At 64.5% G+C, this 26,674-nt stretch overlaps 2 protein-coding genes across 4 annotated transcripts; one reads left to right on the plus strand and one right to left on the minus strand.

Moving 5' to 3' along the window:
* Window positions 1-5,460: 5,460 nt before the first annotated feature.
* Window positions 5,461-14,117, minus strand: SOCS7 (suppressor of cytokine signaling 7). The gene is made up of 10 exons (XM_058041457.1): window positions 13,291-14,117; window positions 11,698-11,762; window positions 11,333-11,437; window positions 10,767-10,868; window positions 10,182-10,312; window positions 9,397-9,565; window positions 7,910-8,038; window positions 7,593-7,728; window positions 6,815-6,962; window positions 5,461-6,294 (listed from the first exon to the last, which is right to left on the minus strand). The coding sequence occupies exons 1-9, from the start codon at window positions 14,115-14,117 to the stop codon at window positions 6,842-6,844; spliced, it is 1,785 nt and encodes a 594-aa protein (XP_057897440.1). The 3' UTR covers window positions 5,461-6,294; window positions 6,815-6,841.
* A 1,359-nt stretch (window positions 14,118-15,476) lies between these two features.
* Window positions 15,477-26,408, plus strand: GPR179 (G protein-coupled receptor 179). Of its 3 annotated transcripts, none has more exons than XM_058041564.1 (12): window positions 15,477-16,309; window positions 16,722-16,830; window positions 17,655-17,757; window positions 17,951-18,147; window positions 18,260-18,328; window positions 18,663-18,772; window positions 19,308-19,546; window positions 20,108-20,246; window positions 20,471-20,576; window positions 21,033-21,179; window positions 21,458-25,414; window positions 25,697-26,408. In XM_058041564.1, the coding sequence occupies exons 1-12, from the start codon at window positions 15,477-15,479 to the stop codon at window positions 26,291-26,293; spliced, it is 6,606 nt and encodes a 2,201-aa protein (XP_057897547.1). In that variant the 3' UTR covers window positions 26,294-26,408. The 3 variants fall into 3 exon arrangements, with proteins under 3 accessions (XP_057897547.1, XP_057897548.1, XP_057897546.1); XM_058041565.1 differs by having other exon boundaries at window positions 21,458-25,246; XM_058041563.1 differs by having other exon boundaries at window positions 21,458-26,408.
* Window positions 26,409-26,674: the final 266 nt, after the last annotated feature.

The raw sequence follows: 26,674 nt of genomic DNA on the forward strand, positions 1-26,674 counted from the left end.
GCCGCGATGCCGGCGGGGTTCGGGGAGCCCCGGGCGCTGCGCAGCATCCCCGGCTGCCGCGGGCGCCGTGAGCGCGGAGCGCGGCCGGGCAGCGCTGCCGGAGCCTCCCGGCCGAGCCCGGGGCGGCGGGCACATGCCAACCTGCTGCCGCTCACGGCCTAAAATTACCACGGCCCCTTCCAGAGGCGGCGCCGCCAATCAGGGCGGCGGGGAAGGCGTGCGGGCGGCTCGGGAGCTCCTCTGCATTGCAGCTGGATGTGGGAAGAGGGGATTTTACCGGCGGGGAGAGCGCAGCCGGCAGCGAGGGCCCGGGCGATGGCAGCCCCCGGGGGACGCTGCCCCCCGCCGTGTCCCCGCGGTGGCTCTGCCGGGGCTGCGGGGCCATCCCGGGGGTGCGGGCTGTGCGGTGGGGGCGCTGATGGCGGGTGGGTGACACGGCCATGCTGTGGCACCCCCGGTGCTGCCCCCCCGCCGCGGCTCGGGGAGGGGGGGCGGATTTTGCAGCACGCGGCCCCCAACGTGCGGGCAGCGCTCGCTGCGTGCTGGGGACGTGCCGTGCCCGCAGCGGCGGCTCCGCCGGGTCCCCAGCGCTGCCACAGCCCCTCCGAGCGTCCAGGGCTGCGGGGCACCCGCGAGGCATCAAACCCTGCGCTGGGATCTGCGCTGAGCCGGAGCCCCGGGGGCTGCGGGGAGGGAGCTGGACCCCAAAACTGGGGAGGGATGGTCGGGAGGGGGTGACCCCCACCCCAGAGAGCCTCCTGTCCACGCAGAGCCACGGCACGGGAGGTCCGAGAGACCCCCGGCCCCGGGTGGGCGGCGAGGAGGGGCGGCACAGCCCGGCCGGAGCGGGACGGGGCTGGAGGCGTCGGCCGGTGAATAACGGGATGGGGAGACGGAGCAAAGGACCCCCCCCCCCGGGGGTTTTCCACCCCCCACGGCGGCTCCAGCCCGTTGCCCGAGCAGAAACCCCCTCCCCAAACCGCGGGCGGGACCCGCCCCGGGCTGTGGCGGGAGGCGGTGGCAGAGCAGGGACAGGGACAGGGACGGGGACGGGGTCCCGCCGCACACCTGGGCCGGGGGAGGCCCACGGGGGGGTCTCAGGGCGGTGGTACCGGGGGTCCCGGGTGGGCGATGCTGCCGCGGGGCTCAGGTGCTGCCGGGGGAGGGTGGGTGGGGCAGAGAGCAGCAGGTGGGGAGCACAGCGGCCGCAGGTGGGGAGCACAGCGACGGCAGGTGCGGTCCCCGGGGGTGCCGGACCCCCGCAACGGCGCCGCGCCCGTGGGTGCTGGACCCGCCCGGTCCCCGCCGCGGCAGCTCCGGCCCCGCTCCCGCTCCTTATCCCGGTCCCGGTCCTACCTGCTCCATGGGGCCGCTCAGGGGGCGGGCGCGGCGGTCCGGCCGCGGGCCATGGGCCGCTCCCGCTGGCGGTGCCGGTGGCGGTGCCGGCGGCGGAGCCGGCGCGCCCCGGTGCGGTCCCGCTGCCGCCGCCTCTCGCCGCCGCCCACGCCCGGCGCCGCCCGGCGCATCCCGGGAGCGGCGTCATGTGAGCGGCGACGGGAGGGGGCCCCGGCCCCACCCGGACCCCGCCGCCGCCCTCCCCTCCCGCCCCTCCGCCCGGCCCCCCCGGGACCCGCCTGCCCCAGCACAGCTGCTTCCCTCCTCCTCCATCCATGGATCCATCCCTCCATCCATGGATCCATGCATGCATGCATGCATGCATCCATCCATCCATCCATCCATCCATCCACCCATCCATCCATCCATCCATCCACCATCCATCCATCCATCCATCCATCCCTCCATCCATCCCTCCATCCATCCATCCATCCATCCATCCATCCATCCATCCATCCATCCATCCATCCATCCATCCATCCATCCATCCATCCATCCCTCCATCCATCCATCCATCATCCATCCATCCATCCATCCCCAATCCATCCATCCCCAATCCATCCCCAATCCATCCCTCTCTCCCCATTTCCCAGGGACCCTGGCTCTCCCTGGCAGTGCCCAGTGCAGGGCTGGCACGGTGGCAGTGTCAGTGTCACTGTCTGTCCCCCCAGGCTGGGTTGGTGGCCCCTGGCCTGTCCTTTCCTGGGGTGGCAGCCAAGCCCTCGGGGCTGGGTAAATGTTAGTTCAGAGCTGGTGCCAGCCCAGCGCTGACCCTGGGGCACTGCCAGCGCCCGGCGGGGACAGCGGGCACCACGCCCTCCCATCCTCGGGCACGGCCCTGGCTGCATTGGCCCCGGCCTGGGCCGTGCCTCAGTTTCCCTTGGATTGATCCCATGCTGTGCCTCAGTTTCCCCTGGACTGGTCCCATGCCGTGCCTCAGTTTCTCTTGGATGGCTCCAGGCCATGCCTCAGTGTCCCCTGGAGTGGTCTTGTGCCGCGCCTCAGTTTCTCTCGTTCCCTCCCCACCCCGTGCCTCAGTTTCCCTTAGACTGATCCCACGCCGTGCCTCAGTTTCCCTCGTTCCCACACTCCCCTCAGCACATTGGCCGAGGAGGGGCAGCGCCCCCACTCCACACCCCCCACGGGACCCAGCCCCAACCCGGGGCTTCGGACCCCCCAAACCCACCCCCGCGGCTGGGGCAGAGCCGGCCAAGGGGGGGATTTGGGGATGGGATTTAGGATGGGATTTGGGGATGGGATTTAGGGACGGGATTTAAGGACGGGGAGCAGCACCCCACCACCCCACGGGATTTTTTCCAATTTTTTCCCCAGGGTGGGCACCACAAGCAGCCGCCCCCCCTCTCGCTGACCCCGCGGGGGCCGGGGCTGCTCTCGGGGGTCCCGGGGGGAGCAGCGCCCGCGGGACCGGGGCGGGGGTCGGGGCGGGCGGAGCGGGAAGAAAGCGCCCTTTGTCCGGGGCCGCGCCGCCCGCGGGGGCCGCGCCGCTTTCTGATGCTAATGAGAGGTAAAAATAAAACCCCGGCCCGGCTGGGCGCTCTCCAGCCCCGCTCGGGGGCGGCCGCACAAAAGCGGCTTTTTTGGGGGGCCCGGGGGCAGCGAGGGGGTGCCCGGGTCCGCACGGGCTCCTCCGGGCCGTGGGCGCATCCCGGGGCCCCGAATGCCCGGAGCATTCCCGGGAACGCAGCGCCCCAAAGCTTCCTGGGGCTGCGGGGACCCCAAATCAGCCCCATTCCCAGTCCTGGGACCCCAAATCCGCCCCATTCCCAATCCTGGGACCCCGAATCCGCCTCATTCCCAATCCTGGGGACCCCGAATCCGCCTCATTCCTAATCCTGGGGATCCCAAATCCGCCCCATTCCCAATCCTGGGACCCCGAATCCGCCTCATTCCTAATCCATGGGATCCCAAATCCACCCCATTCCCAATCCTGGGCACCCCAAATCAGCCTCACCCCGCACCCCTGAGGCCCCAAATTTGCCCCATTCCCCATCCCAGGCACTCCAAATCTGCCCCATTCTGGTGACCCCAAGTCTGCTTCCCTCCTCACCCTTGAGACCCCAAATCTGCCCTGATCCCCACCCCAGGGACCCCAAAACTGTCCCAATTCTCCATCTCGGTGACCCCAAATCTGCCCCATTCTCCATGCCGGGGACCCCAAACCCACCCCCTTCCAGGGACCCCAAATCTGCCCCGAGGGGCCCTGGGGCGTTCCAGCAGCCAAAGGGACCCAAGAAATAAAAACCCTCAAAGGGAGCCCCGGATTTGGGGTGCAGGAGGAGGAGGAGGGGGGGGGGGAGATGAAGGGGATGAAGCTCCCTGGGGCTCGGAGCCCCCCCCCAAACCCCCCCAGCCCCAATTCCACCTTTGATCTGCGTGGCCTGAGGGAGAGTTGGGAGGAGGGAAATGGGGAAGGGGATTTGGGGGGACAGGAGGGGGGGACCCCGAGATCCCCGAGGGATTTTGGGGTCACAGGATGCCCCAAAAAAAGGAGCCTGGAGGGGGTCAAATACTCAGAATTCACCACAAAAAACATCCAACAATTTCCAAGGTTTTTATTTCAAACCCTTTCTCTCTTCCCTTCCCACCCCTCCCACAGCAAAAAAAATAAAATCCCAAACAACCCAAAAAAAACCCCAAAATCGACGCTAAAAATGAGTTTTACAAACACCAAGTCAGCTCTTCCTGGCTGACCCTGTAGGAAAAAAAAATACCCCCAAAAAAACCCCAAAACCCCCAAAATCCAGGAATTCCACACCAGCAGTTCCTAAAATCCCCCACAAGAGGCCAAACATGCCTATAAATACAATATTTACACACAAACCCCACAGCTCCCCACCCCAAAAAATAACCAAACACACCCAAAAGTGCATTTGTGGTTCATATCAAAACCCATAATTATTAATATTATTATTATTAATTAATTTTTTTTCATTAAATCTGAAAGATTGGCCTGCAAAGTCCGTTTGGTTTTTTTATTATTATTTTTTAACCATTTAGTAACTTTTCTCATATATTTATGAAAATAAATTATACAGCCACTATTTGAATAAATTAAGCACACACACAAAAAAAAAAAGTTAAGATTAAAATTAAAAATTAAAAAAGGGGGGATAAAAAAAATAAAAATAAGCAAAAGCTGCATTTATTTTTTTTTTTTTTAGTTCCAAAGGGTGATTCCCAAAATCCTGGGAATCTCCTGCCCTGGGAGCTGCTGGAATCTGCTCATTCTTCCTCCAAAGGTGAGGCTGGATCCCGTGAAATTCCTGGGATTTGGGGTGAAGCCCTGGATTGGGAGCACTGGGAGCTCCCCAGGCTGGATTCTGGGGGATTGGGAGCGCCCCAGGATGGCAAAAAGACCCCAAAAACCCCAGCTCTGCTTTTCCCTGATCTGCTGCTCCCCTTCCCAAACCTCTCCCATTCCAAAGAAGAGTGGGAATGCTGTCACCACCACCCCATGGAGGGAACAGAATTTTCCCTGGATTTGTCCTGGATTGACTCACACCTTCCCAATTCCCTGCATCCCACTATCCATCCCTGATCCACTTTTCCTTTTTTTTTTTTTTTTCCAGGATTTTTTTTTTGGGGGGGAAGAAAAGCTGGAGCAGGCCTGGTTCTTGGGAAGGTTTTCCCTCACACAGCGCCATGAGGTATTTCCATGGATTTTCAGGCTCAGTTTCACCCAGAAACCTGGAATTTTTTTAAGGATTGTGGGTTTTTTTCCCCCTCCAAATCCCAGCTGGAGGAGGCAGGCAGGGCAGGATTTGTAGCACCTTTTGTGGCAAAGCAGCTTGGAATTCTTTCCATTGAAATCCACAGGAATTCCAGGACTGGGGTTGTCCCAGGGCTCCAGGGAATCCTCAGATCCAGCAGGATGGGGCAATTCCTTGGATTCAGAGCACTGGAATGCTGCTCCTTTGACACACGGCAGGGGAGAATTCTCCAGAATTCCCAGCTGGAAGTTCCCCCATGGAATTCCTGCTCGGGGGATGGAGAAGCCCGGGATCCCAAGGGGTGAGGGAGGAAAATTGGGCCCAAAATCAGGGATTTTGTTCCTGATGTCCCAGGGAGAGGAGAGAGCTGCTCCAGGAGGATTCACTCCATTCCCAGCCTCTGGAACCCACCAGGGACAGGCTGGGAGAGCCCATCCCAGGCCTGGGATTGCTGGGCAGCTCCAGCAATTCCAGCAGCAGCTCTTCCACCTTCCCAGGGCTCCAGGGAACCTTCCAGCAGCGTTCCCTCCGGATCCACCACGCCCCACGCTCCTCCTTCCTCCCTTCCTTCCATCTTCCACGGCTCCAAGCTTCTCCCAGGATGCTCCTGCCTCTCCTGGAGGGTTTGGATCTCTTATCCCAAGTCCTGGGAAGCGGGGGAGCTGTGGGGCTGCTCAGAACTCCACACTTTGTTTATTCCCAGGGGTTATTCCCAGGGGTTCTTCCAGCCCCTGGCTCCGTTTGCAGCTCTCCAGAGAGGATCAAAGCCTTGCCACGACGCCTGGGAGCAGATGGATGGATCTTCCCAGAGGATTCCCCCTTCTCTCCTCCCTCTCGCCCACCTGGAAATTCCCAAGGTGGGATCTGAAAATCCAGCGGGATCAGAAAATCCAGTTTTTCCTCATGCCGATGATCCAAAAAAAAAAAATTTAAAAATCCAGAGACGTCCAAACTGAAATCTTCCAGGAAAACTCGGGAATAGTGCCATGACATTCTTTGTTCCGCGGGGATCCGCGGGGCCGGGCTGGGTTCCCCCAGGATTCCTTTTCCTGCTCTGCTGGCTTCCCGGGAATGCTGGGCCCTCTCCTCCAGGAAAGGAGCAGCAGCAGCAGCAGCAGCAGGAGCTCAGCCTCCTCCCCACCGTGGCGGGAGGGCAACAACCAAATTCCTGCCGGGAAAAAACGCCAGGAGTTGGGATCAGAGATGGGATTGGGAGGGATGGGCGCCTGGGGGAGAGGGGGAATGGGAACAAGGGAGGAGCAGCAGGGTTGGGCCCTTCCTGAGGAAAGATGGGAATGGTAAAAGGCCAAGAAGCCTTGTTCCCCTTCCCAAGGAAAGCTGGGAATGGTAGAAGAACATGAAACCTTCTTCTCCTCTCCAAGAAGAATTTTGGGAATGGTAAAAGGCCAGGAATGCTGTTCCCATTCCCAAGGGTAAGGGGCAAGGAAGACTTGCTCCCCTTCCCAAGGAAAACTGGGAATGGGAGAAGGCCAGAAAGCCTTGTTCTCTTCTCCAGAGAAAATTTGGGAATGGTAAAAGACCCCTGAGGGAGCAGCCACGGCTTCCCCAGGGGGGTTCTGAGGGAACAGGGTTGGATCCTGGGATGAGGCACCATTCCCAGCCATTCCTGGGGCATCCCCAGACCGTTCCAAAACCATTCCCTGACCGCTCCCGGCCCATTCGCGCACCGTCAGTGCCGGGCGGCTCCGGCCCCGCTACGTGGAGGACTCGGGCTCCTGCTTCTGTCGGGAGATGAGCTGCGCCTCCTTGAGGGACAGGTACTGCTCCTCCTGCGGGTCGTAGTAGTAGAACTTGCGGATGTAGGAGATCAGGGGCCTGGAAAAACAGGGAACAGCCGGACCCCTGAGCCACGGCCCCTCTGAAACATTCCCAAAACACAGCCCGAGCCTCTTCCCCGGAAAAACACCGGGAACAGCCGGACCCCTGAGCCACAGCCCCTCTGAAATTCCCAAAACACAGCCCGAGCCTCTTCCCTGAAAAAACACTGGGAATAGCTGGACCCCTGAGCCACAACTCTTCCAATATTGCCAGAGAACAGCCCGTCTGACGTTCCCAAAACACAACCAGAAAAAACACCAGTAAAAACACCAGGAAGAGCCGGATCCCTGAGCCACAACCTTCCAATATTCCTGAAGCACACCCAGAGCCTCTTCCCTGGCAAAACCCTGGGAAGAGCAGGATCCCAGAGCCACAACTCCTCTGAAATTCCACAGGAACAGGAGCTGCTTCCCAAAGCTCTGGCACAGCAGGGAATCCCTCATTCCCAGGCCGCTCAGAATTCCCACTGCACCCCAAAACCCCGCAGGACATGGATCCCGCTACCCCAAAGCTGGAAAAGCCCACGATTCCCTCCCGGATCTGAGCTCACAGATGCCTTCCCGCTGCCTGGGAGGGAGGGAGGGAGGGAATTCCAGGGACGATCCACGGGGAAATCCCAGCACTCACTTGGGCAGCGGGAGCTCGGGAATGTGGTCGATCCGGACCAGCTGTCGGATCCGGAAGCGGCAAAGGTGCTGCAGGGATTTGACGTTGCTGAACCTGGAGACAGGGTACAGGAGCTGGACGGGCGTCGGAGGGAGACCTTTTTGGGGGAAAAAAAGGAGATTTTGGAGATCGGGATTAGGCAGGATTAGGTTATTCCCAGGCTCACCTGGACAATCCCATTATCAGGATCACCTGGATCCCTGGCCCATCCCATTCCCAGGCTCACCTGTCCCATCCCATTCCCAGGCTCACCTGGCCCCTCCCATTCCCGGGCTCACCTGGGACCCGGGAGCGCAGGAAGTAGAGGAATTTCCCATTTTTGGAGTGCATGATCGCCCTCTTGATGAACTCCACCACGGACTGGCAGCGGTCCTCGAACTTGGGGTGGCACCACAGGCTGAAGGTCCCTTCCACGAGAGAAAGAATTCCCATTATTCCAGGGGAATTTTGGGAAAGCACAGGGGAATTATTCCTGTTATTCTAGGGGAATTTTGGAAAAGCACAGGGGAGTTATTCCCGTTATTTCAGGAGATTTTTGGGAAGGCAGAGGGGAGTAATTCGCTTTATTCCAATGAATTTTTGGCAAAGTAGCTTCCCCAGCACCATCACAGAAACAACAGGGGAAGGATGCTCAGTGACAAATATGGCATTGCCAAAATCCCCTGGAATGGGCTCTGTTTTGCAGATTTGGGAACAGCTAAACTTCTCAATATTCTTATAATAAATTAATTAAATATTCTTCTATTTAATCAATCAAATATTCTTATATTTAGTTAATTTAATATTATGATATCTAGGAAATTAAATATTCTCATATTCTGGCGTGCCCCTTCTCCATGCCAACATCCCCAAGGGAAGGTGACCTTGGAGCATTCCCAGGTGCTGCTGTCCCCATTTCCCAGCCCTGGGATCATTTTCCACAGGAGCAGTTTCATGTTCCTGCTCCTTGATTAACAGGATTGTTAATTAGGCCCTGGGTCACCCTTTGTCCCCGTGCTGTCACCTGACCCACCAGGTGGCCCAGGATGAAACTGGAGCTGGGGACACCAGAGCTCCCAGTGGGTCACACCAGCCTGGGCACCCCCTCCTCCACCAAAATCTGGGAATTCTGCAGGCTGGGAAAGATCCCAGCTTGTCCCCTGGACACCGCCGTCACCGTGTCCCCAGGTGCCACATCCACGTGGGGCTTGGACACTTCTAGGGATGGGGACTCCGTGTGCAGCCTGTTCCAACACCTGACCACACTTCCCAGGAATAAATTCTCCCTAAAATCTCCATTTGTCAGAATTTCCTTTAAATCCAGCTTTCCAGGGCACTGCCAGCTCCTTATTCACACTTTTTCCAGGTACTGACAGTTCTTTTTTTCCATTTTTTCCAAGGCACTGGCAGCTCTTTATTCCTCGGTAGTGCTCCATGCAGGTGTGGTGGGTGATTTCTAATACCCTGGAGCTGAGAATGGCATCCCAAGGATTTGGGATCCCGGGAATGTAGTGCTCCATGTGGGTGTGGTGGGTGGGTTACAAATCACCCCCTGGAGCAGGGAATGGATGGGATTTGGGATCCCGGGAATGTCTCACCTCTGTAGTGCTCCATGCAGGTGTGGTGGGTGGGTTATAAATCACCCCCTGGAGCAGGGAATGGATGGGATTTGAGATCCCGGGAATGTCTCACCTCTGTAGTGCTCCATTCGGGTGGGGTATGTGGGTGATTTATAACTCCCTGGAGCAGGGAATGGATGGGATTTGGGATCCTGGGAATGCCTCACCTCGGTAGTGCTCCATGCGGGTGTGGTGCGTGATGCCCTGAGAGCGGAAGCTCAGGCTCAGGATGTAGCGGGGGTCGGAGCTGTCCCGCACCAGGAAGGACCCGTCCGGTTTCCCCTTCAGCTTCATCTCAGCGTCCTCCCAGTTCATGGGGCCCCAGTACCACCCGCACTGGGAACAGAGAGCGGCAGCTGAACGGGGAGGCCGATCCTCATGGGGAACTGCACCCGGTGTGGGCGGTTGGGATTGAGGGATGAGGGGACAGAGGGGACGCCAGGCCCTGAGGGGACAGAGGGGATCCAGACCCCCCTTCCACACCCAGAAACGGTTTTCCTGGACTCCAAAATCATGGATTCCCAAACCCAGTCTCTGAGGGGCCGCATTCCCAAACCCCAGGCCCTGAGGGGCCGCATTCCCAAACCCCAGGCCCTGAGGGGCCGCATTCCCAAACCCCAATACCTGAGGGGCCACATTCCCAAACCCCAATCCCGGAGGGGCCGCATTCCCAATCCCAGGCCCTGAGGGGCCACATTCCCAAACCCCAGTCTCTGAAGGGCAGGAATTCCAAACCCCAGTCTCTGAAGGGCAGGAATTCCAAACCCCAATCCCTGAGGGGCCGCATTCCCAAATCCCAATCCCTGAGGGGCCGCATTCCCAAACCCCAGTCTCTGAAGGGCAGGAATTCCAAACCCCAATCCCTAAGGGGCCGCATTCCCATCACAGTCCCTGAGCAGCCACATTCCCAATCCCAATCCCTGAGGGCTCGGACTCTCCCCCGCCCCGGTACCTTCTCCAGCTCCCTCAGGCTGGCAGCAAAGCTGCTGGGGTCAGGCCTGGCCAGGGGACACTGCAGGTGAGGAGGGGGCGGCTGGCCCGGGGCCTCGGGGGGACGCAGGGGCACGATCCGGGGAAAGGCCTCTGCAGGACAGACAGACAGACAGACAGGGTCACTGCCATTGTCACTGCCACTGTCACACAGAGACAGACAGGGTCGCTATCACTGTCACTGTCACACACAGACCCCCTCAAGGTCATTGTCACTGCCATTGTCACCCAGAAACAGCCAAGGTCACTGTCACCCAGAGACAGCCAGGGTCATTGTCACTGTCACCTAGATACACACAGGTCACTGCCACTGTCATTGTCACCCAGAGACACCTGGAAACTGCAGGAGAGAAAAAGTGGGGACTCCAGGAAGGGAAAAGGTGGAGATTGCAAGAAAGGAAAAAAGCAGAACTCCAGGAGGGGGAAAAAGCAGAATTCCAGGAGGGGGGAAAAGCAGAATTCCAGGAGGGGGGAAAAGCAGAACTCCAGGAGGGGGAAAAGCAGAATTCCTGGAGGACAGAGGTAGAGCTGGCCAAGCTGAGCTGACCTGGGGCATGGGGCGGAGGAGGCGGAGGCAGAGGGAAGGATTGCAGGGAAGAGCCCATGGGCCCCACAAGCACAGCCGGAGGCAGCGTCCCACTGATGTCATCTAGGAGAGAGCAGAGACAGGTCAGGAAACAGGGAGAGAACAGCCCCAGAGCCTGGGAAACTGCCTGGAAAAGGAAATTGGGGGATTCCCAGTGGAGCCCCAGAAAACAGAATTGAAAAGGGAACTTTGGGATTCCCAGCAGAGTCTGGGGAAACAGCATGGAAAAGAGAATTTGGGAATTCCCAGTGGAGCTTCAGAGTCTGGGAAAACTGCCTGGAAAAGGGAATTGGGGGATTCCCAGCAGTACCTCCTCTCTGGTTTGGCAACTGCTGGAGGACAGGGATCCCTTTTCCAGCACTGGAATTCCCAGGGCCCCAGGGAAGAATCCCAGGGCACCAGGGACCATCCCCAGGTTCCCAGGGACCATCCCCAGGTTCCCAGGGACCATCCCCAGGTTCCCAGGGACCATCCCCGGGTTCCCAGGGACCATCCCCGGGTTCCCAGGGACCATCCCAGGGCAGTACCGAGCAGGCTGAGGCTGCGGCGGGGCGGCGGCGGAGGGGTCGGAGGGTGAGGGGAGCTGAGCCCTCGCTGGGAAATGTCCACGTCCACCAGTGACACCGTCTCACCTGGAAAAGGGAGAGGGAAAAGCCCCGTTAGGACCCAGGATGAGCAAAGGGAAAGGAATTCTGCAGGGTTTGAGAGGTTTTTCCCACTCGATGCTCCCAAGATAAATTTTTCCATCTTAGGAGAGATCTTGAGGTAATTTGCCACAAGCCCAGCAGCTGGATGGGATGAGGAGGCTCCAAAGTGAAATACCCCATTCCCTGCTTGTCCCACAGCAAAACAAAAAACCCCAAACTTGCACAAATCCCCCCCAAATCCTCACCTGTGAAGAGGGGGCTGAACACAACAGGGGAAAAGGCACTTTGGGTTCTTGTCAGTCTGTGTTTCCTGGGGGTGGAAAACAGGGAAAAATTGGGTGAGGAGAGATGGGGAGGGAGACCCCGAATCCCAGCAGGAAAAACAGCGGAACCTTTTCCACCAGGAGAAACTTCTTCCACCAGAGAACCTTCTCTCACCAGGAGAACCCTCTCCTACCAGGAGAACCCTCTCCATCCTTGCCAGCCCCTACAGCCACGGGTTTCTCCAACTCCTGCTCGGGGCAGGGAACCAGCAACAGCTGGCACTCTTGAGAGAACGGCCTCCCCTCATCACCTGCCCAGGACAGACTCGTTACCGCTCAGCACCATCTCAGCACCCAGGCAGCAACATCTCAGGATCATCTCAGCAACCAATCCGCACCCACTCAGCACCATCTCAGCAACCAATCCGCAGTCCTTGCAGTAAATGGCTCCTTTTGTATCAGAAAAGGCCCCGGCCAGGACTAAGTTAATGGCTCTTCTTCCCGGAGAAAGATCTCATCTTAAACCAAGACCTGGAGCCGGGAGCCAGTGGAGCGTCGAGATCAGGGTTACACCCAAAGCTCGCACGAGGATGGGACTCGCAGCTCTGCCCCTGGTGGACAAAGCTGTGCGTATCGTCCTCCTCCGAGTCACCCAGAGAGAAACGACGGAAACTGCAGCTCTGTTGGGCTTCCCAATCGTGAGCTGATCACTTTTAATAAAGGCTTTAAAGGGATAAAAAGTCTCCTGCCCTGTTTATTTCACACCGAGGGCCCCCATCCCCAATTCTGCCCGGCCACGCGTCCCGCACACGCTGCAGAGGGGCACAGCCCTCAGCGTCCACGGAGACGGCGGCAGCGCGGCTCGGGTGGGACGCCCCTCAGGACCCCCTCAGGACACACTCAGGATCGACTCAGCAACATCTGTGCACCCACTCAGCACCATCTCAAGACCCACTCAGCACCCTCTCAGCTGCCCTGGAAGCATGGATGGAGCTGCCCTGGAAGCGGGGATGGAGCTGCCCTGGAAGCGGGGATGGAGCTGCCCTGGACCAGCCATAGCTGGCATCAAGCAGCTCCTGCCTGCTGGAACAGAGGTGAGGGACAGGAGGGACCTGTGAGGCCCCACACCAAGATATCCCGGGATTTCTGCCTCCATCCCAGCCAAGCTGGGGCTGGCAATGATTCCTCCTGCACGGAGGGGAGAGCTGAGCCCCCACAGTGGCAGAGCCTGGGACCCCCAGCCCCCTTAGCTGCTCCTCACGGGGCTGATGCTCCAAGCCCCGCTCCCGGTACCGCTCCCAGAGGTTTTACCACCGTCCCCATCAGGGTTGCAGGCCTGGATCAGCGCGACCCTGCTCCGCCGGCCTCTCCCGGGCTCCAGCGTTCCCGAGCGAGCGACGAGGCCTCGGCAGCCGCTCCGAGAGCTCGATCCCAACCGGGACCCGCGGGGCGGGATGGCCCCGGAGCCCCACATCCCCCTCCGGGAGAGCATCACAACATGGCCCCGGGACTGCCCGGCCCGCATCCCGCGCTGCCCCGGCGGCATCCCCCCATCCCAGCCCGGTGCCCGCGTACCTGCCCGGCTCCTGCTCCCGGCCGCGGGCCCCGCACACATCCGTGAGGCTCCCGGCCGAGGCGGCGGCGCTGGCGGCGTCCCCGGTGGCCGAGCCGCCGCTGCAGCTCTTGGTGCGGAAGAGGCGGCTGAGGCGGATGCGGAGCGAGCCCTTCCTGCCGCCGGGGCCGGTGCCGGTGCCGGTGCCCGCGGGCGGCTGCGCAGGGCCCGTGGCTGCCGCTCTGCCGCCGGCACGGGCGGCCCCGCGCCCGGGGGACCCCGGCTCGTCCTCGGAGCCGCTGCCGCCCTCGTCGGGCTCCAGCGCCTCGAGCACCAGCAGCGCATCGCTGGTCTCCTCGCCGGCGGGCGGCCCGAGGCACGGGCAGGGGGTGCCCGCCGCGCCCGCCGCCCCCTTGGCCCCCAGCCCCGGCGGGCGCAGCCCCAGCGCCGCCAGCTGCAGCTCCAGCCCGCTCTGCGCCGCCGCTCCCCAGCCCGCCGCCGCTTTGGGCTCCAGCGCGCAGCGGTGCCGCGGGCACAGCTCGGCCCCGCCGCCCCCCGGGACGCCCCCGCCCGCCGCCGCCGCCGCCGCCGCTACCGGGCCGCAGTCCTCGCCGGGCCGGCCCTCGGCCGCCGCGTTGCGGAAAACCATCAGCTGCGGCCGCGGGCTGCGCAGCGCCGGCCCGGCCCCCGGCAGCCGCCCCCCGCCGCCGGGCCCCGCGCCCGCCGCGCCGGTACCGGCACCGGCGCCGCCCGCCGCGCCCGCCTCCGGCCCGGTGCCATAGCCCAGCAGCCGGCTGAGCACCCGGTACGAGGCCGCGGCGGCCGCCGCCGCATCCCCGTCGCGCTGCATGGCTACGGCCGCCGCATGGCCCGCGGGGACCGGGGACCGGGAGCGCACCGGCGGCCGCCGCCGCCGCCCTCGCACGGCCGCGGCGCCCCCCCCTCGCTGCCGCCGCCGCCCCGCCCCCGCGCTTCCGCCGCTGGCCGCGCCCCCCGGTGCCGGTCCCGCCTCCCCCGGTGGCCGCGGTCCCGCCCCGGTGCGGAGGCCGCGCCCCCGAGCCCCCGAGCGCACGTGGAGGGGCCGCGGGGACACCCTCGGGACACGCACCGAGCCCCGCGAGCCGCTCCGAGCCTCCGCGCCCACCGGCGGCACCGGAACCCAAGGGCGGCTCCGGCTCCCACGGAAGGACCCGCTCCGAGCCCCGGGAGCCGCTCCGAGTGCCCGGTACCCACGGGCGGGAGCGGCTCCGAGCCCCGGCACCAGCCCGGTCCCGGCACCCGCGGGCACGGGGGTGTCACGGATGGCGGGGCCGGGGGCAGCGAGAGCTCCCGGACACGGAGCTCCAGCCGTGACCCCTCGGACTCACCCCCCGCTCCGGGACCGGGGGATGCGGCGGGGGAAACTGAGGCACGGGCACGCGGCGCTTCGTACCGCGAGCCCTGCGCGGCTCTTGCCCGGTTCCGGCGGGCAGCGCGTCCCAACCGGAGCAGAGGGGACGGGAACCGGCTCTCCCCACACGTCCCCGCGGGCTGGGGCTGGGGAAGGTCATGGTTGCTTGAGACTGGAGCAAGGAAAGTGAGCACCCTTCCGTGCCTCAGTTTCCCCTCTGCACCCCGGCTCTGCTGCGCGGGACGTCCCCCCGCACTTGGGGGTGGGCTTCAGACCCCGCTCTTGCCCGCACCCAGCGCCCCCAGCCCCACAGGGACACCCCCGTGGGTGCCACCCCCCATTCCCACCCCATGGCCCGGAGGGGGGACGGGGCACTGCGGGATTGGATCCCGCCACAGTATGGGGACCCCGCGGGCGCCCCGTTCGCCCCGGCAGCCGAGGGGCCGCGGGGAGGGGGATACGGGCAGGAAAATTCCGGCTGCGGTTGCCATGGCTTCCCATCAGGATGCGCTTGCATCACGGCCAGCCCGAGGGGCCGGGGCGCGGGGTGCCCTCGGTGCGCGGCGCCCACGGGGCTCAGACCGGGGGGCTCCGGGCAGCGCCGCCGCCCGAGCGGGAGCGCGGGGGCGGGCGGGGGGGCTCCGGGCAGCGCCAGCCGCTGAACACGGTTTGGAGCCGGTGACGTCTGCTCCGGCATCGCCGAGGGAGAAGAACGGGCGGCAGAGCGCGGGGCGGGCTCCGGGCGGCTCGGGGTCCCTGCCCGCCATGCGCCGGCCGGGGGGCGCGCCGGGGGCCGGGGGGCTCCGCTGAGCCCCGGCCATGGGGCCGCGCCGCTGGCCGCTGCTCTGGGGCTGGCGCGCCGTGCTGGTGCAGGTGGCCGTGCTCACGGCGGGGCAGCGCCCGCAGCAGAGAGCCCCGGGATGGTCCCCGGCCCCCTCACCCCCATGGGCGCCCACCGCGGAGCCGGCAGCGCCGGCGGACGGCGAGGGCTCGGCGGCGGCGCTGGCGTTCCTGCGCACGGGCGATGCCGAGCGCCTGGCCCGGGCCAACTGCAGCGGCGGTGTCGCGGCGGGGGCCGCCGGGCCCGGGCCCCCCCCGGCGCTGCGGGCAGCCCTGCGAGCCGCCCCCGAGGCGCTGGCCCACGCCGCCAACTTCCTCAACATGCTCTTCCAGACCAACGACATCCGCGAGGCCAGCGTGGCCGAGGACGTGGAGTGGTACCAGGCGCTGGTGCGCAGCCTGGCCGAGGGCCACCCGTGGGTGCGCAGGGCGGTGCTGGCCCTGGACGCCCACCCGCTGGCCCCCAAGCCGCGGCTGATGCTGCAGGCCACCAAGGGGGACGGGCAGATCCTGCTGCAGGACGTGTCCGGCGCCGCTCCCAGCCTGGGCAACCTCAGCTGGGACAACGAGTGGTTCAACGCGCTCAAGTCGCAGCGGGTGCCGGCGCTCCGCAAGCGGGTGCTCAGCAATGACCTGCGCAGCCTGGAGACCCCCAAGTGGCAGCGGGGCGACAGCTACGTGGGGGACGCGGGCCACGTGCGCTGGTCCCCGCCGTTCCTGGAGTGCCGCGAGGGCCGCTTCCTGCCCGCCTGGGCCGTCACGCTCTCCTCCGCCTTCTACGGCCTCAAGCCCGACCTCAGCCCCGAGTTCAAGTAAGTGGAGCCCGGAGGGGTTCGGGGGGTGTCAGAAGGGGTGGGGGGCGCCCCGTGCGTGTGCTGGGAGCGCAGCTGGATGTGTCACCCACCCCAGGGCGTCCCCAGTGCTCTGCCCATGTCCCTCTGCGCACGCCTGCAGGTGCGCAGGGGTTTGTACACATCCCCAGGCATGGGGGTGACTCCCTGTTCCCCCCTCGGTGTCCCCTGTGCTGCCCACCGTGCGCTGCCACCCCCTGTCACTGCTGTGCTGGTGGTGGTGAGCCGGGCTGGGACCCCTCCCGGGATTCGGGGGGTCCCTGCTGCACCCCGGTGCACGGGGAGCCAGTGGGGAGGGAAGGGTCGGCCGGGATCAGTCCCAGAGCCCACGGCCCCATTTCCCCGCCCTGGGCTGACCCGTCCCTGGCCACAGGGGGGTCGTGCGGGTGGACGTGGAGCTGCGGGACGTGGTCATCGACCAGTGCTCCAGCGGGCCGGGCTGGTTCTCGGACACGCATCGCTGTGACCTCAACAGCACCCAGGTACCGCGCCCCGGCACCCCGCACCCCATCCTGCCCTGCCAGGAGCGGGGTACCCCGCATCCCAGCACCCCCGGAGCCCCGGCCGGGCTGCCCGTGCCCCTGTCCCTCCCTCCGGGCTGAGCTTTATCCTCTCCGGGCGATCCATCTGCTTCGCTCAGCTGCTCTCGCACCGCGGTGAGAGGTTTATTGTGCAAATCTTCCCTCCCCACCGCCAGCCGCGCCGTGTGACCCGGCTGCTCCGTGCCCGGGCACCGCGGGGACGGTGGGCACAGGGCCTGGCAGCAGCACCACGGTGCCTGCAGCAGAGCCCGAGCGGTGCCCTTGCGTTTCGGGGCTGGGCACACCCGGGCAGGGCGAACCTGCAGCCTCCCAGCCTTGGGGTCCATCCAGAGCTGTCCCCAGGCGGGAAAGGCGTCGCCAGCTCCTGTTTCCTACCAGCGATGCCTTCCAGAGGGCCGGGCCCGGGGCCGGGCATCCCTCCAGAAAACAACAATGCCCAGGGAGCCGCCAGCGCGGCCGCCGGGGCAGGAGGCGGCCGGGGGGGATTAGGGAGCGCGGCCCGGGCCCAGGCTGCCGTCACGGCTGGGCAGGATTAGGGCGCTCGCTGCATTAGGTGTCCATTTAGGTTTTAGGGAGGGATTTGGGGCCAAGCTTTGGGTTTTAATTCTGAAATGTTTAACCACTGATTCCTCGCGGCTCTGGGGGAGGATGGCGTGGGGTCAGGTAGCCGTGAGCTGGGGGCTGCTGGAGCCCCTGGGGCGGGGGGATTTGGGGACAGAGGGGATGCAGGGGGTGGGGGACGTGTCTCAGGCTGTTTCCTTCAGTGTGTCCCCCAGGAGAGCCGCGGCTTCGTTCTCGGGAGGTACCTGTGCAGGTGCAAGCCGGGTTTCTACGGGACTGATGGAGTGGCCAGCGGTGCCCGGGCAGGTGGGTTGTCCCTGCTGTCCCCAGTGGCACACGGATACAGCAGTGGGGACCAGGGCTGGGGGGCTCTGGGGACACAGAGCACGTGCCCTGGTGTAGGGGGTGCCACCAGGCCCTGGGATGTGCTGATGCCACCCTGGATGTGCTGATCCCACCCCAATGCCACGATCCCACCTGGCCATCGCTCTGTCCCCAGGCATGGCAGGCACAGACGGGGGGTCCCGGCTGGGGTGCTGGCCGTGCCGCCCGGGCTGTGCCACCTGCGAGGACGACACGCCCTGCCTGATCCAGGAGGACCAGGTGCTGCGGGCAGCGGTGCTGTCGTGCCAGGCCTGCTGCATGCTGGCCATCTTCCTCAGCATGCTCGTGTCCTACCACTTCCGACGGAGCAAGGCAAGCCGTCCCTGTGTGCCCCTGCTCCGCTGCCACCCCAAACCCTGCAGGGTCGGGGATCCCCCTGCCCTGGCCCCTCCGAGGCCGCACCCTCACGCTGGTATCCCTGCAGAGAATCCGCACATCGGGAATCATCCTGCTGGAAACCATCCTCTTCGGCTCCCTCCTCCTCTACTTCCCTGTGAGTCCCCAGCTGTCCCCAGGGCTGGAAAGCTCCAGGATGGGGTTTCCAGGATGGAGCTGCCCCACGCAGGGCACGGCTCCATCTAATTGTTAATTTTGCTGGCACCGTCCCTTGGGGGCTGCCGTATAAACCTTCTCAGAAAACCAAATCCCTTTTCTCCCGCTGCCTGTGGGAATTAATCCCTGCCCAAATCCCCTCTCCCTCCCGCACGAGTGCAGCGGGTGCTGCAGGGTCACGGGGGAGGGTGGCACAGGGCTGGCCTGGAAAGCAGGGGGCTCCCGAGGCTGGGGCAGGTGGGATCCAGCCCGGATCCCTCTCTCCTGTGCTCCAGGTGTTCATCCTGTACTTCAAGCCGAGCATCTTCCGCTGCATCGTCCTGCGCTGGGTGCGGATGCTCGGCTTCGCCATCGTCTACGGCACCATCACCCTCAAGCTCTACAGGTAGCTCGGACAGGGGGCTGGGGGCTCGGGACCCCCACAGCAGGAAGGGTTTGGGTCTCAGGACCCCCACAGCGGGAAGAGGTTGGGTGCTAAGGCCACCCATGGTAGGGAGGGCTCGGGGAGGCTGAGGGGCTTGGGACGCCCACAATGGGGAGGACTGGAGGCTCAGGGCCCACGGAGTGGGGAGGGCTTGGGATCCCCAAAATAGGATGGGTTGGGGTCCCAGTGGGATGGATTGGGGTGTCACTGGGACAGTCAGGGGTCTCAGTGGGACAGGCAGGGGTCTCAGTGGGACAGCCAGGCTCTGACCTTGCTGCCCCCGGCAGGGTGCTGAAGGTGTTCCTGTCACACTGGGACGGTTGGGGGTCTCAGTAGGACAGTCAGGGGTCTCACTGGGATGGGCAGGGGTCTCACCCCGCTGCCCCCAGCAGGGTGCTGAAGGTGTTCCTGTCGCACTGGGATGGGCAGGGGTCTCACTGGGATGGATTGGGGTCTCACTGGGATGGGCAGGGGTCTCACCCCGCTGCCCCGGCAGGGTGCTGAAGGTGTTCCTGTCACGCTCGGCCCAGCGCGCTCCCTACGTGTCGAGCGGGCGGGTGCTGCGCATGCTGGCGCCCATCCTGCTGCTGGTGCTGTGGTTCCTGGCGGCCTGGACCATCGGCATGCTGGAGAACGCCCGCAAGAACATCCCGCTGGTCATCCGCGCCCAGACCAGCCGCGGCCTGCACTTCTCCATCTGCGGCCACGACTGCTGGGACTACATGATGGTCATCGGTGAGACCGGCCCCCGGCAGGGCTGGGGTCCCCCCGGCCCCCAGACCCCACCCCGGGCACGTGGGGCTTTCATTCTCTTATCCATTGAATCTTCCTGAAAGCTGCAAGGATCTGGGGTCCCCACAGACCCACAACCCCATCCCATAATTTGGGGCTTTCATTCTCTTATCCATTTAAACTTCCTGAAAGCTGCAAGGATCTGGGGCCCCCATTGGTCCCATCCCGTAACTGTGGGGCTTTCATTCCTTTGCCTGTTTAATCCTTCTAGGAAGGTGCAAGGTTCCCACAGCCCTGGGACCCCACCCCATAATTTGGGGCTTTCATTCCCTTGTCCCTTTAATTGTCCTGGAGGTTTCAAGGAGGGTTGGGGTCCCCCACCCTCCCCCTGAGCATCCCCTGGGGTTGAGTCCCAAACTTTGGGAAGGCCGTGCTGGGGGACGCTCCAGACCCGGCTGCAACCCCGCACATTCCGGGGTGAGGGTGGTGGGCAGCAGCTGAGCATCCCAAAAGCTGCCAGGGCTGGCTGTGGCCGCTCAGGGCGTGTCCTGCTCTGCCCCACAGCCGAGATGCTGTTCCTGCTGTGGGGCAGCTTCCTGTGCTACGCCACGCGCGCCGTGCCCTCGGCCTTCCACGAGCCCCGCTACATGGGCATCGCCCTGCACAACGAGCTCATGGTCTCTGCCACCTTCCACGTGGTCAGGTAGGGCCAGGGACCGAGGTTCCCACCCCTGGGGATGCTCAGGAGCCGTGCCAAGGTGGGGAGGGGTTGGGTGCTCTGGATCTGCAGAGGAAAGGGGGTTTGGGAGCTCAGGACTCCCACAGTGGGAAGGGTTTGAGCTTTGGGTGGCCAGGCAGGGGGGTTGTGGCTCTGCAGGTGGGGAGGGGCTGTGGTGGCAGCTGGCACTGCCCTCCTGGTCCCTCCAGGTTCCTGATTGTCCCCTCGCTGCACCCGGACTGGACTCTGCTGCTCTTCTTCGCTCACACCCACGGCACCATCACCATGACCCTGGCCCTGCTCTTCATCCCCAAGGTATCCCAGGGGCTGGAGCACCACGAGAGGCTCAGGGAGCTGGGGGGGCTCAGCTGGGAGAAGAGGAAGCCCAGAGGGACCTTCTGGCTCTCCACAAGGCCCTGACAGGACCTGGGCAGGGTCGGGCTCTGCTCCCAGGGAATGGGGACAGGAGGAGAGGGAACGGCCTCAGGCTGGGCCAGGGGAGGTTTGGGTTGGATATCGGGGAAATTTCTCATGAAGAGGGTGATCAGCATTGGAACAAGTGGAGTCCCCACCCCTGGAAGTGCTCCGGAAGGTGTGGATGTGGCACTGGGGACCGGGGCAAGCGGCGGCTCTGTCAGCGCTGGGGAACAGCTGGACCCGCTGACCTCAGAGAGCATTTCCAGCCCCACCATTCCATCGCTAACGCTCATCCCAGGGGCTCGGGGAGCGGGGACAGGACCCCGCGAGTGACTCCCCCGTGTCCCCCGGCAGTTCCTGCACACGGGCTCGCCGCTGCGGGAGGAGATCACGGCCGAGGTGTACGAGGACGAGCTGGACATGAGGCGCTCGGGCTCCTGCATGAACAGCAGCATCGCGTCCGCCTGGAGCGAGCACAGTCTCGACCCCGATGACATTCGGGTGGGTGGCACACTCAGGACCTTCTTTTGACGCTAGCTGTGCAGAGTAAGAGGTGCCTTTCGCAATCTTTTCCTGACGCAAAGCAGAGGGAGGGGACGAGGGGGTGCGGGGTGACCCCACCCGGGTGGGCGAACCCGCTGCGTTCTCTGGGCAGCGCGGGGGGCTCCGGGGACACGGGGATGACCCGGGGCTCGGCGGAGCGCTCCCGGCCGCAGCCCCCGCTGTAGGCGCTCTCCTCTCTCCCTTTTCTCTGCCGCGTCCCCCCACCCGCGGCGCAGGAGGAGCTGAAGAAGCTTTACCGACAGCTAGAGGTGCACAAGACGTGGCGGATGGCGAGCAACAACCCGCACCTGGCCAAGAAGCGCAGCTCCCGCCGCAGCCTCGCCCGCTCCATCCTGCGCCGCAGCGGCGCCGAGCTGGCCGAGAGCGCGTCCCGCCGCAGCAGCGCCGGGGAGCGGCCGGGGACCCCGTCCCGCCGCGGCTCCTCGGCCAAGCGGCTCGTGGATGCCGCCGGGCCCGGCCTGAGGATGCGGGACGAGAGCTCCCGGCGCCGCTCCTCGGCCCCGCGCAAGTCCCGCAGCTCCGAGGGGCCCCCGCGGGAGCCCCGCCGAGGGTCGCGCACCCCCAGCCCGCCCCAGGAGCCTCCGCCGGCGGCCGTGACCGACCTGGAGCAATCGGACAGCGACTCGCTGGACGCCGCCCCGCTCCTGTGCAAATCGGCCAGCGCCCAGAACCTGGCGGGGCCCTGGCAGCGCCCCCCGGGCCGCGCCCCGCCGCTGCAGAAGTCGCACAGCGCTGTCACCGGGGCGCGGGACGCGGCGCTGCTGGCCGCCCGCAGCGCCACCCGCGAGCAGTGGCACGGCCCCCGCCACCTGTCCGCGCCCGCCCCGGGGGTCGCCAGCGGCACCGCGACGCCCCCGAGCCCCGCCGAGAGGGGCCCGCACGACGGCGACGCCAAGGGACACAAGCACGTCACCTACGCGCCCATCAAGAGCGTCAGCGTGGACAGCGCCCACCCCGGCAGGAAGGTGCGGGTGACCGTGAGGAAAACGCCCCCCGCGCCCCCCGTGCGCTACCAGAGCCTGCAGCGCTCGGGGACGCTCGGGGACGGCGCGGAGCCGCCCCCGGTGCCCCCGGTGCAGGCGGGAGAGGCGCAGGGGACAGCGGGGCGCGGCCCGGAGCGCGCGTCCCCCCCGGCCGGGAAGGGCCGGCCGCCGGCCCCGAGCGCCAGCTCGGCGCACGTCTGTCCCTGGGAGCTGGTGCAGGACGAGATCCTGGGCAGGAAACACAGGGCGGCCGAGGCAGCGGAGCCGGGGAGCCCCGGGGACACAGCGGCCGCCACCCCCGGGCCCAAGCCGGCCCCCACCAAGAGTTTCCGGAGTCTGGGACTCGCCATCAAAGCCCTCAACCGCTCCAGGGGGAAGAGCATCCTGAAAGGGAAGAGCGAGGGGAGCCTCAGGAAGAGGGGGAGCAGCCGGAGGGAGAGGTCCGGCCCCGCAGAGGCCTCGGCCGCGTCCCTCGGCGGGGCCAGCCCCGAGGGGAGCGGGCAGAGCCCCGAGGTCCCCGCGCTGCAGCACAACAACAACGCCGCCACCGCCGGGGAGGCCGCGGGCTGGGGGGACGGCGGGACGGGAGGAGAACGGGACAGGCTGGCCGCGGGGACAGGCCGTGGGGACAGAGCGGCAGAGGAGCCCGGCGCTGCCCGGGAGGACGCGGGCACCGCTCTGGAGCCGCCCAGCGCGGGCCGCCAAGGAGCTGAACGTGCCCCGGAGGCGGCGCGGGTACAGCCCCGGGAAGGGGACCAGGCTCCGGCCGTGGGTCTGGGGGAGGACGTTCCTGCGGTCACAGCGGAGGAAGGGACACTGGAGGAGCCCGAGGGGACCAGCAGGTCCTTCCAGCCCAGGGACCACCCGGAGGAGGAGCAGCCGCCCGCGAAGCCCACCCCGAGCAGCGTGCGGGGGGCGAGGCCGCCCGGAGGGCTCGGAACGCCGGCAGGAAGGGGAGCCTTGCTGCGCCAGGCCGCCATCGCGCCCCGGGAGGATGGAGGGAGCCCAGAGAGCCCGGAGAAGGCGCTGGAAGAGCGGAGCAGCCGGCCCGAGCCCGAGCGGGGCCCTGGAAGGAGCTGGAGCGGCGCCGGGAGCGCGCAGGGAGAGCTCGGTGCTAGGGGAACGCGGGGAGATGCCAGCCCCAAAGCAGCAACCGGCCGCAGTGAGGGGGATTCTCAGCGCTCTGCGGGCACGGAGAAACCACCAGGGCTGCCTAAAGAGGCCCCGAAGCAAGCGGAGGGCAGGAGGGCTGAGGTGTGCCCGTGGGAGAGCCGGGAACAGGGAAGAAGTGTCCGAGCAGAAATCTGCCCCTGGGACACAGAGGGGGCTCCGCCGGAGCAGGGATCCCCCAGATCTGGAGAAGGTGTGGAGCAGCCTGGGATGGAGCTCACAGAGAAACCCCCAGCTCTGCCCAAACCCTCACCCCAGCGGGCTGGAACCGTGGAGAGCAAAAAGGCAAACATCTGTCCCTGGGAGATGGAGGATGAGCCGCCCCCAAAACCAGAGATCTGCCCCTGGAAAGAGGCTGCAGCTCTGTCGGGGAAGGAGAGATTGGGGCAGGACACGCGTGGCACTCCCAAAGGGGAAGAAAAAGTGGGATCCACAGCACCAGAAAAGGGAAAGCATCCCCCAGCCAAAGCCCTGCCCAAATCTCCTTCAGGGAGACCCCAGAGCTCGGAGAAGGCAGAGATCTGTCCTTGGAAGACTCAGGGCTCTAAATCCAGTGACAAAGCCGAAATCTGTCCCTGGGAGGTGGCTGAGCCTCAGCTGGAGAAGGGAACAGCCCCAGGTAAGGGTAAACTCCCAGGAAAAAAAGCCTCTAAAGTTCTGGAGAAGGGGAGCAGAGACCGAGAGTCCATCTGTCCTTGGGAGAGCCTGGACACGGAGCAGCCCCTGGCCAAACCCCAGACTGGGAGCTCAGCACTGCCCAAAGCAGCCCCAGGGAAATCCCAGAGCTCAGAGAAGGCAGAGATCTGTCCCTGGGAGAGTCAGGATGTTGAATCCAGCAGCAAAGCTGAGATCTGTCCCTGGGAGGTGGCTGATCAACCCTCGGGTAAAGAGAAACCCAGACAAGACAAAGAGGATCCATCCAGTGTGAGCAGAAGCCCTTCCACATGTCAAGGACTCCTGAAGGAAGTGGGAGCTTCCTTCACTTCTGGAAAGAAGGACCGAGAGTCCATCTGTCCATGGGAGAGCCCAGACACGGAGCAGCCCCCGGCCAAACCCCAAACTGGGAGCTCAGCACTGCCCAGAGCACCTTCAGGGAAATCCCAGAGCTCGGAGATCTGTCCCTGGGAGAGTCAGGACCTCAAATCCAGTGACAAAGCTGAAATCTGTCCCTGGGAGAGTCAGGACCTCAAATCCAGTGACAAAGCTGAAATCTGTCCCTGGGAGGTGGCTGAGCCTCAGCTGGAGAAAGGAATAGTCTCAAGTAAGGAGAGACTCCTAAGAAAAGAGGAGACCAAAGTTCTGGAGAAAGGAAGCAGAGACAGAGAGTCCATCTGTCCTTGGGAGAGTCCGGACACTGAGCAGCCTCTGGTCAAACCCCAAACTGGGAGCTCAGCACTGCCCAAATCTCCTTCAGGGAAATCCCAGAGCTCAGACAAGGCAGAGATCTGTCCCTGGGAGTCTCAGGACGTTGAATCCAGCAGCAAAGCCGAGATCTGTCCCTGGGAAGCAGCTGAACCTCCCTCCCAGCAGCCAGATGCACAGCAGGGCCCTGCTGCGGGCCCCAAGGGGGACAAGCGCATCACGCGCCAGGCGGCGCTGGCCAGCCCCGAGAGATCCCTGGGCAGCAGGGACAGAGCGTCCGTCTGTCCCTGGGAGAGCCCGGACACAGCACAGCCTCTGGGGAAGCCCCAGAGCTCAGCACTGCCCAAAGCAGCCCCAGGGAAATCCCAGAGCTCGGAGAAGGCAGAGATCTGTCCCTGGGAGACTGAATCCAGCAGCAAAGCTGAGATCTGTCCCTGGGAGTCTCAGGGCTCTAAATCCAGTGACAAAGCTGAGATCTGTCCCTGGGAGGTGGCTGAGCCTCAGCTGGAGAAGGGAACAGCCCCAGGAAAGGAGAAACTCCCAAGAAAAGGGGAGACCAAAGTTCTGGAGAAGGGGAGCAGAGAGAGGGAATCAATCTGTCCCTGGGAGTCTCAGGACTCTAAATCCAGTGACAAAGCTGAGATCTGTCCCTGGGAGGTGGCTGAGCCTCAGCTGGAGAAGGGAACAGCCCCAGGAAAGGAGAAACTCCCAGGAAAAGAAGCCTCTAAAGTTCTGGAGAAGGGGAGCAGAGACCGAGAGTCCATCTGTCCTTGGGAGAGCCAAGACATGGAGCAGCCCCAGGCCAAACCCCAGACTGGGAGCTCAGCACTGCCCAAAGCAGCTCCAGGGAAATCCCAGAGCTCGGAGAAGGCAGAGATCTGTCCCTGGGAGAGTCAGGATGTTGAATCCAGCAGCAAAGCTGAGATCTGTCCCTGGGAGGTGGCTGAGCCCCAGGAGAAAGGAACTGGCCCAGGTAAGAAGCTCCCACCAAGAGAAGCCTCCAGAGCTGTGGAGAAGAGCAGCAGAGACCGAGAGCCCATCTGTCCATGGGAGAGCCCGGACACAGAGGAGCTGGCCCTGAAATCTGCAGTGGGGAAGGAGCCACCCAAGAAATGCGACAGCACGGAGAGCAGCAAAGCTGCGCTCTGCCCCTGGGAAGCAGCAGAGCCCCTTGGGTCGGAGGAGGCCATCTCCCAGCCAGGTGTGCGGCCCCAGGCAGCCCAGAGGGGCTCCCCGGCAGGGATGGGACAGCCGGGAGCCGGCGCTGTGTCTCCGACACTGCTGGGGAGATCCGGGGGCAGAGCCCCGGGGCAGGCCGGGCACAAGCCCCTGCGCCGGCTCCTGCCCGGCCCGCAGCGCCCGGGGGCGGGCAGCAGCTCCAGCCCCGGCGCTGCCCCGGCCCAGGCTTGTCCTGGGGAGGCTCCGGCAGCGCCGGCCGAGCCCGGCTTGGGCACGGGGAAAAGCTCGGAGGTGTGTCCGTGGGAGGAGGAGGAGAGCACGGAGCCCTCCAGAGCCCGGGATGGGGGCGGGCTGTGAGGGGCTCCATCCACCCGTGGATCCATCCCTCCACTCATCCATCCATCCGTGGATCCATGCATCCATCCACGGACCCATGCCTCTGTCCTTTCTCTCCATCCATCCACCCCTGGATCCATCCCTGGATCCATCCTGATCCCCCCTGCCCAGCCCCGGAGTTGGATTGGGGGGGGCCCTGCAGGTGTGAGGCTGAAGGTCCTGGTTGTGTAATTTTGTGTAAATACAGGAAATAAACTGAATTATCTACGGAGTGTGCTCAGACAGAGGCTCACTGTGAGGTGGGGAAGAGCTGGGAAGGGGCTGGAGAGGAAACCCAGCACTGCAGGGGTTGGGTGGCAGAGGCTGGAGAGGGGCTGGCTGGAAGGAAAGGCCATTCTGCCA

This window comes from Melospiza georgiana, chromosome 28 (assembly GCF_028018845.1).
Source record: "Melospiza georgiana isolate bMelGeo1 chromosome 28, bMelGeo1.pri, whole genome shotgun sequence".
Lineage (NCBI taxonomy): Eukaryota > Metazoa > Chordata > Aves > Passeriformes > Passerellidae > Melospiza > Melospiza georgiana.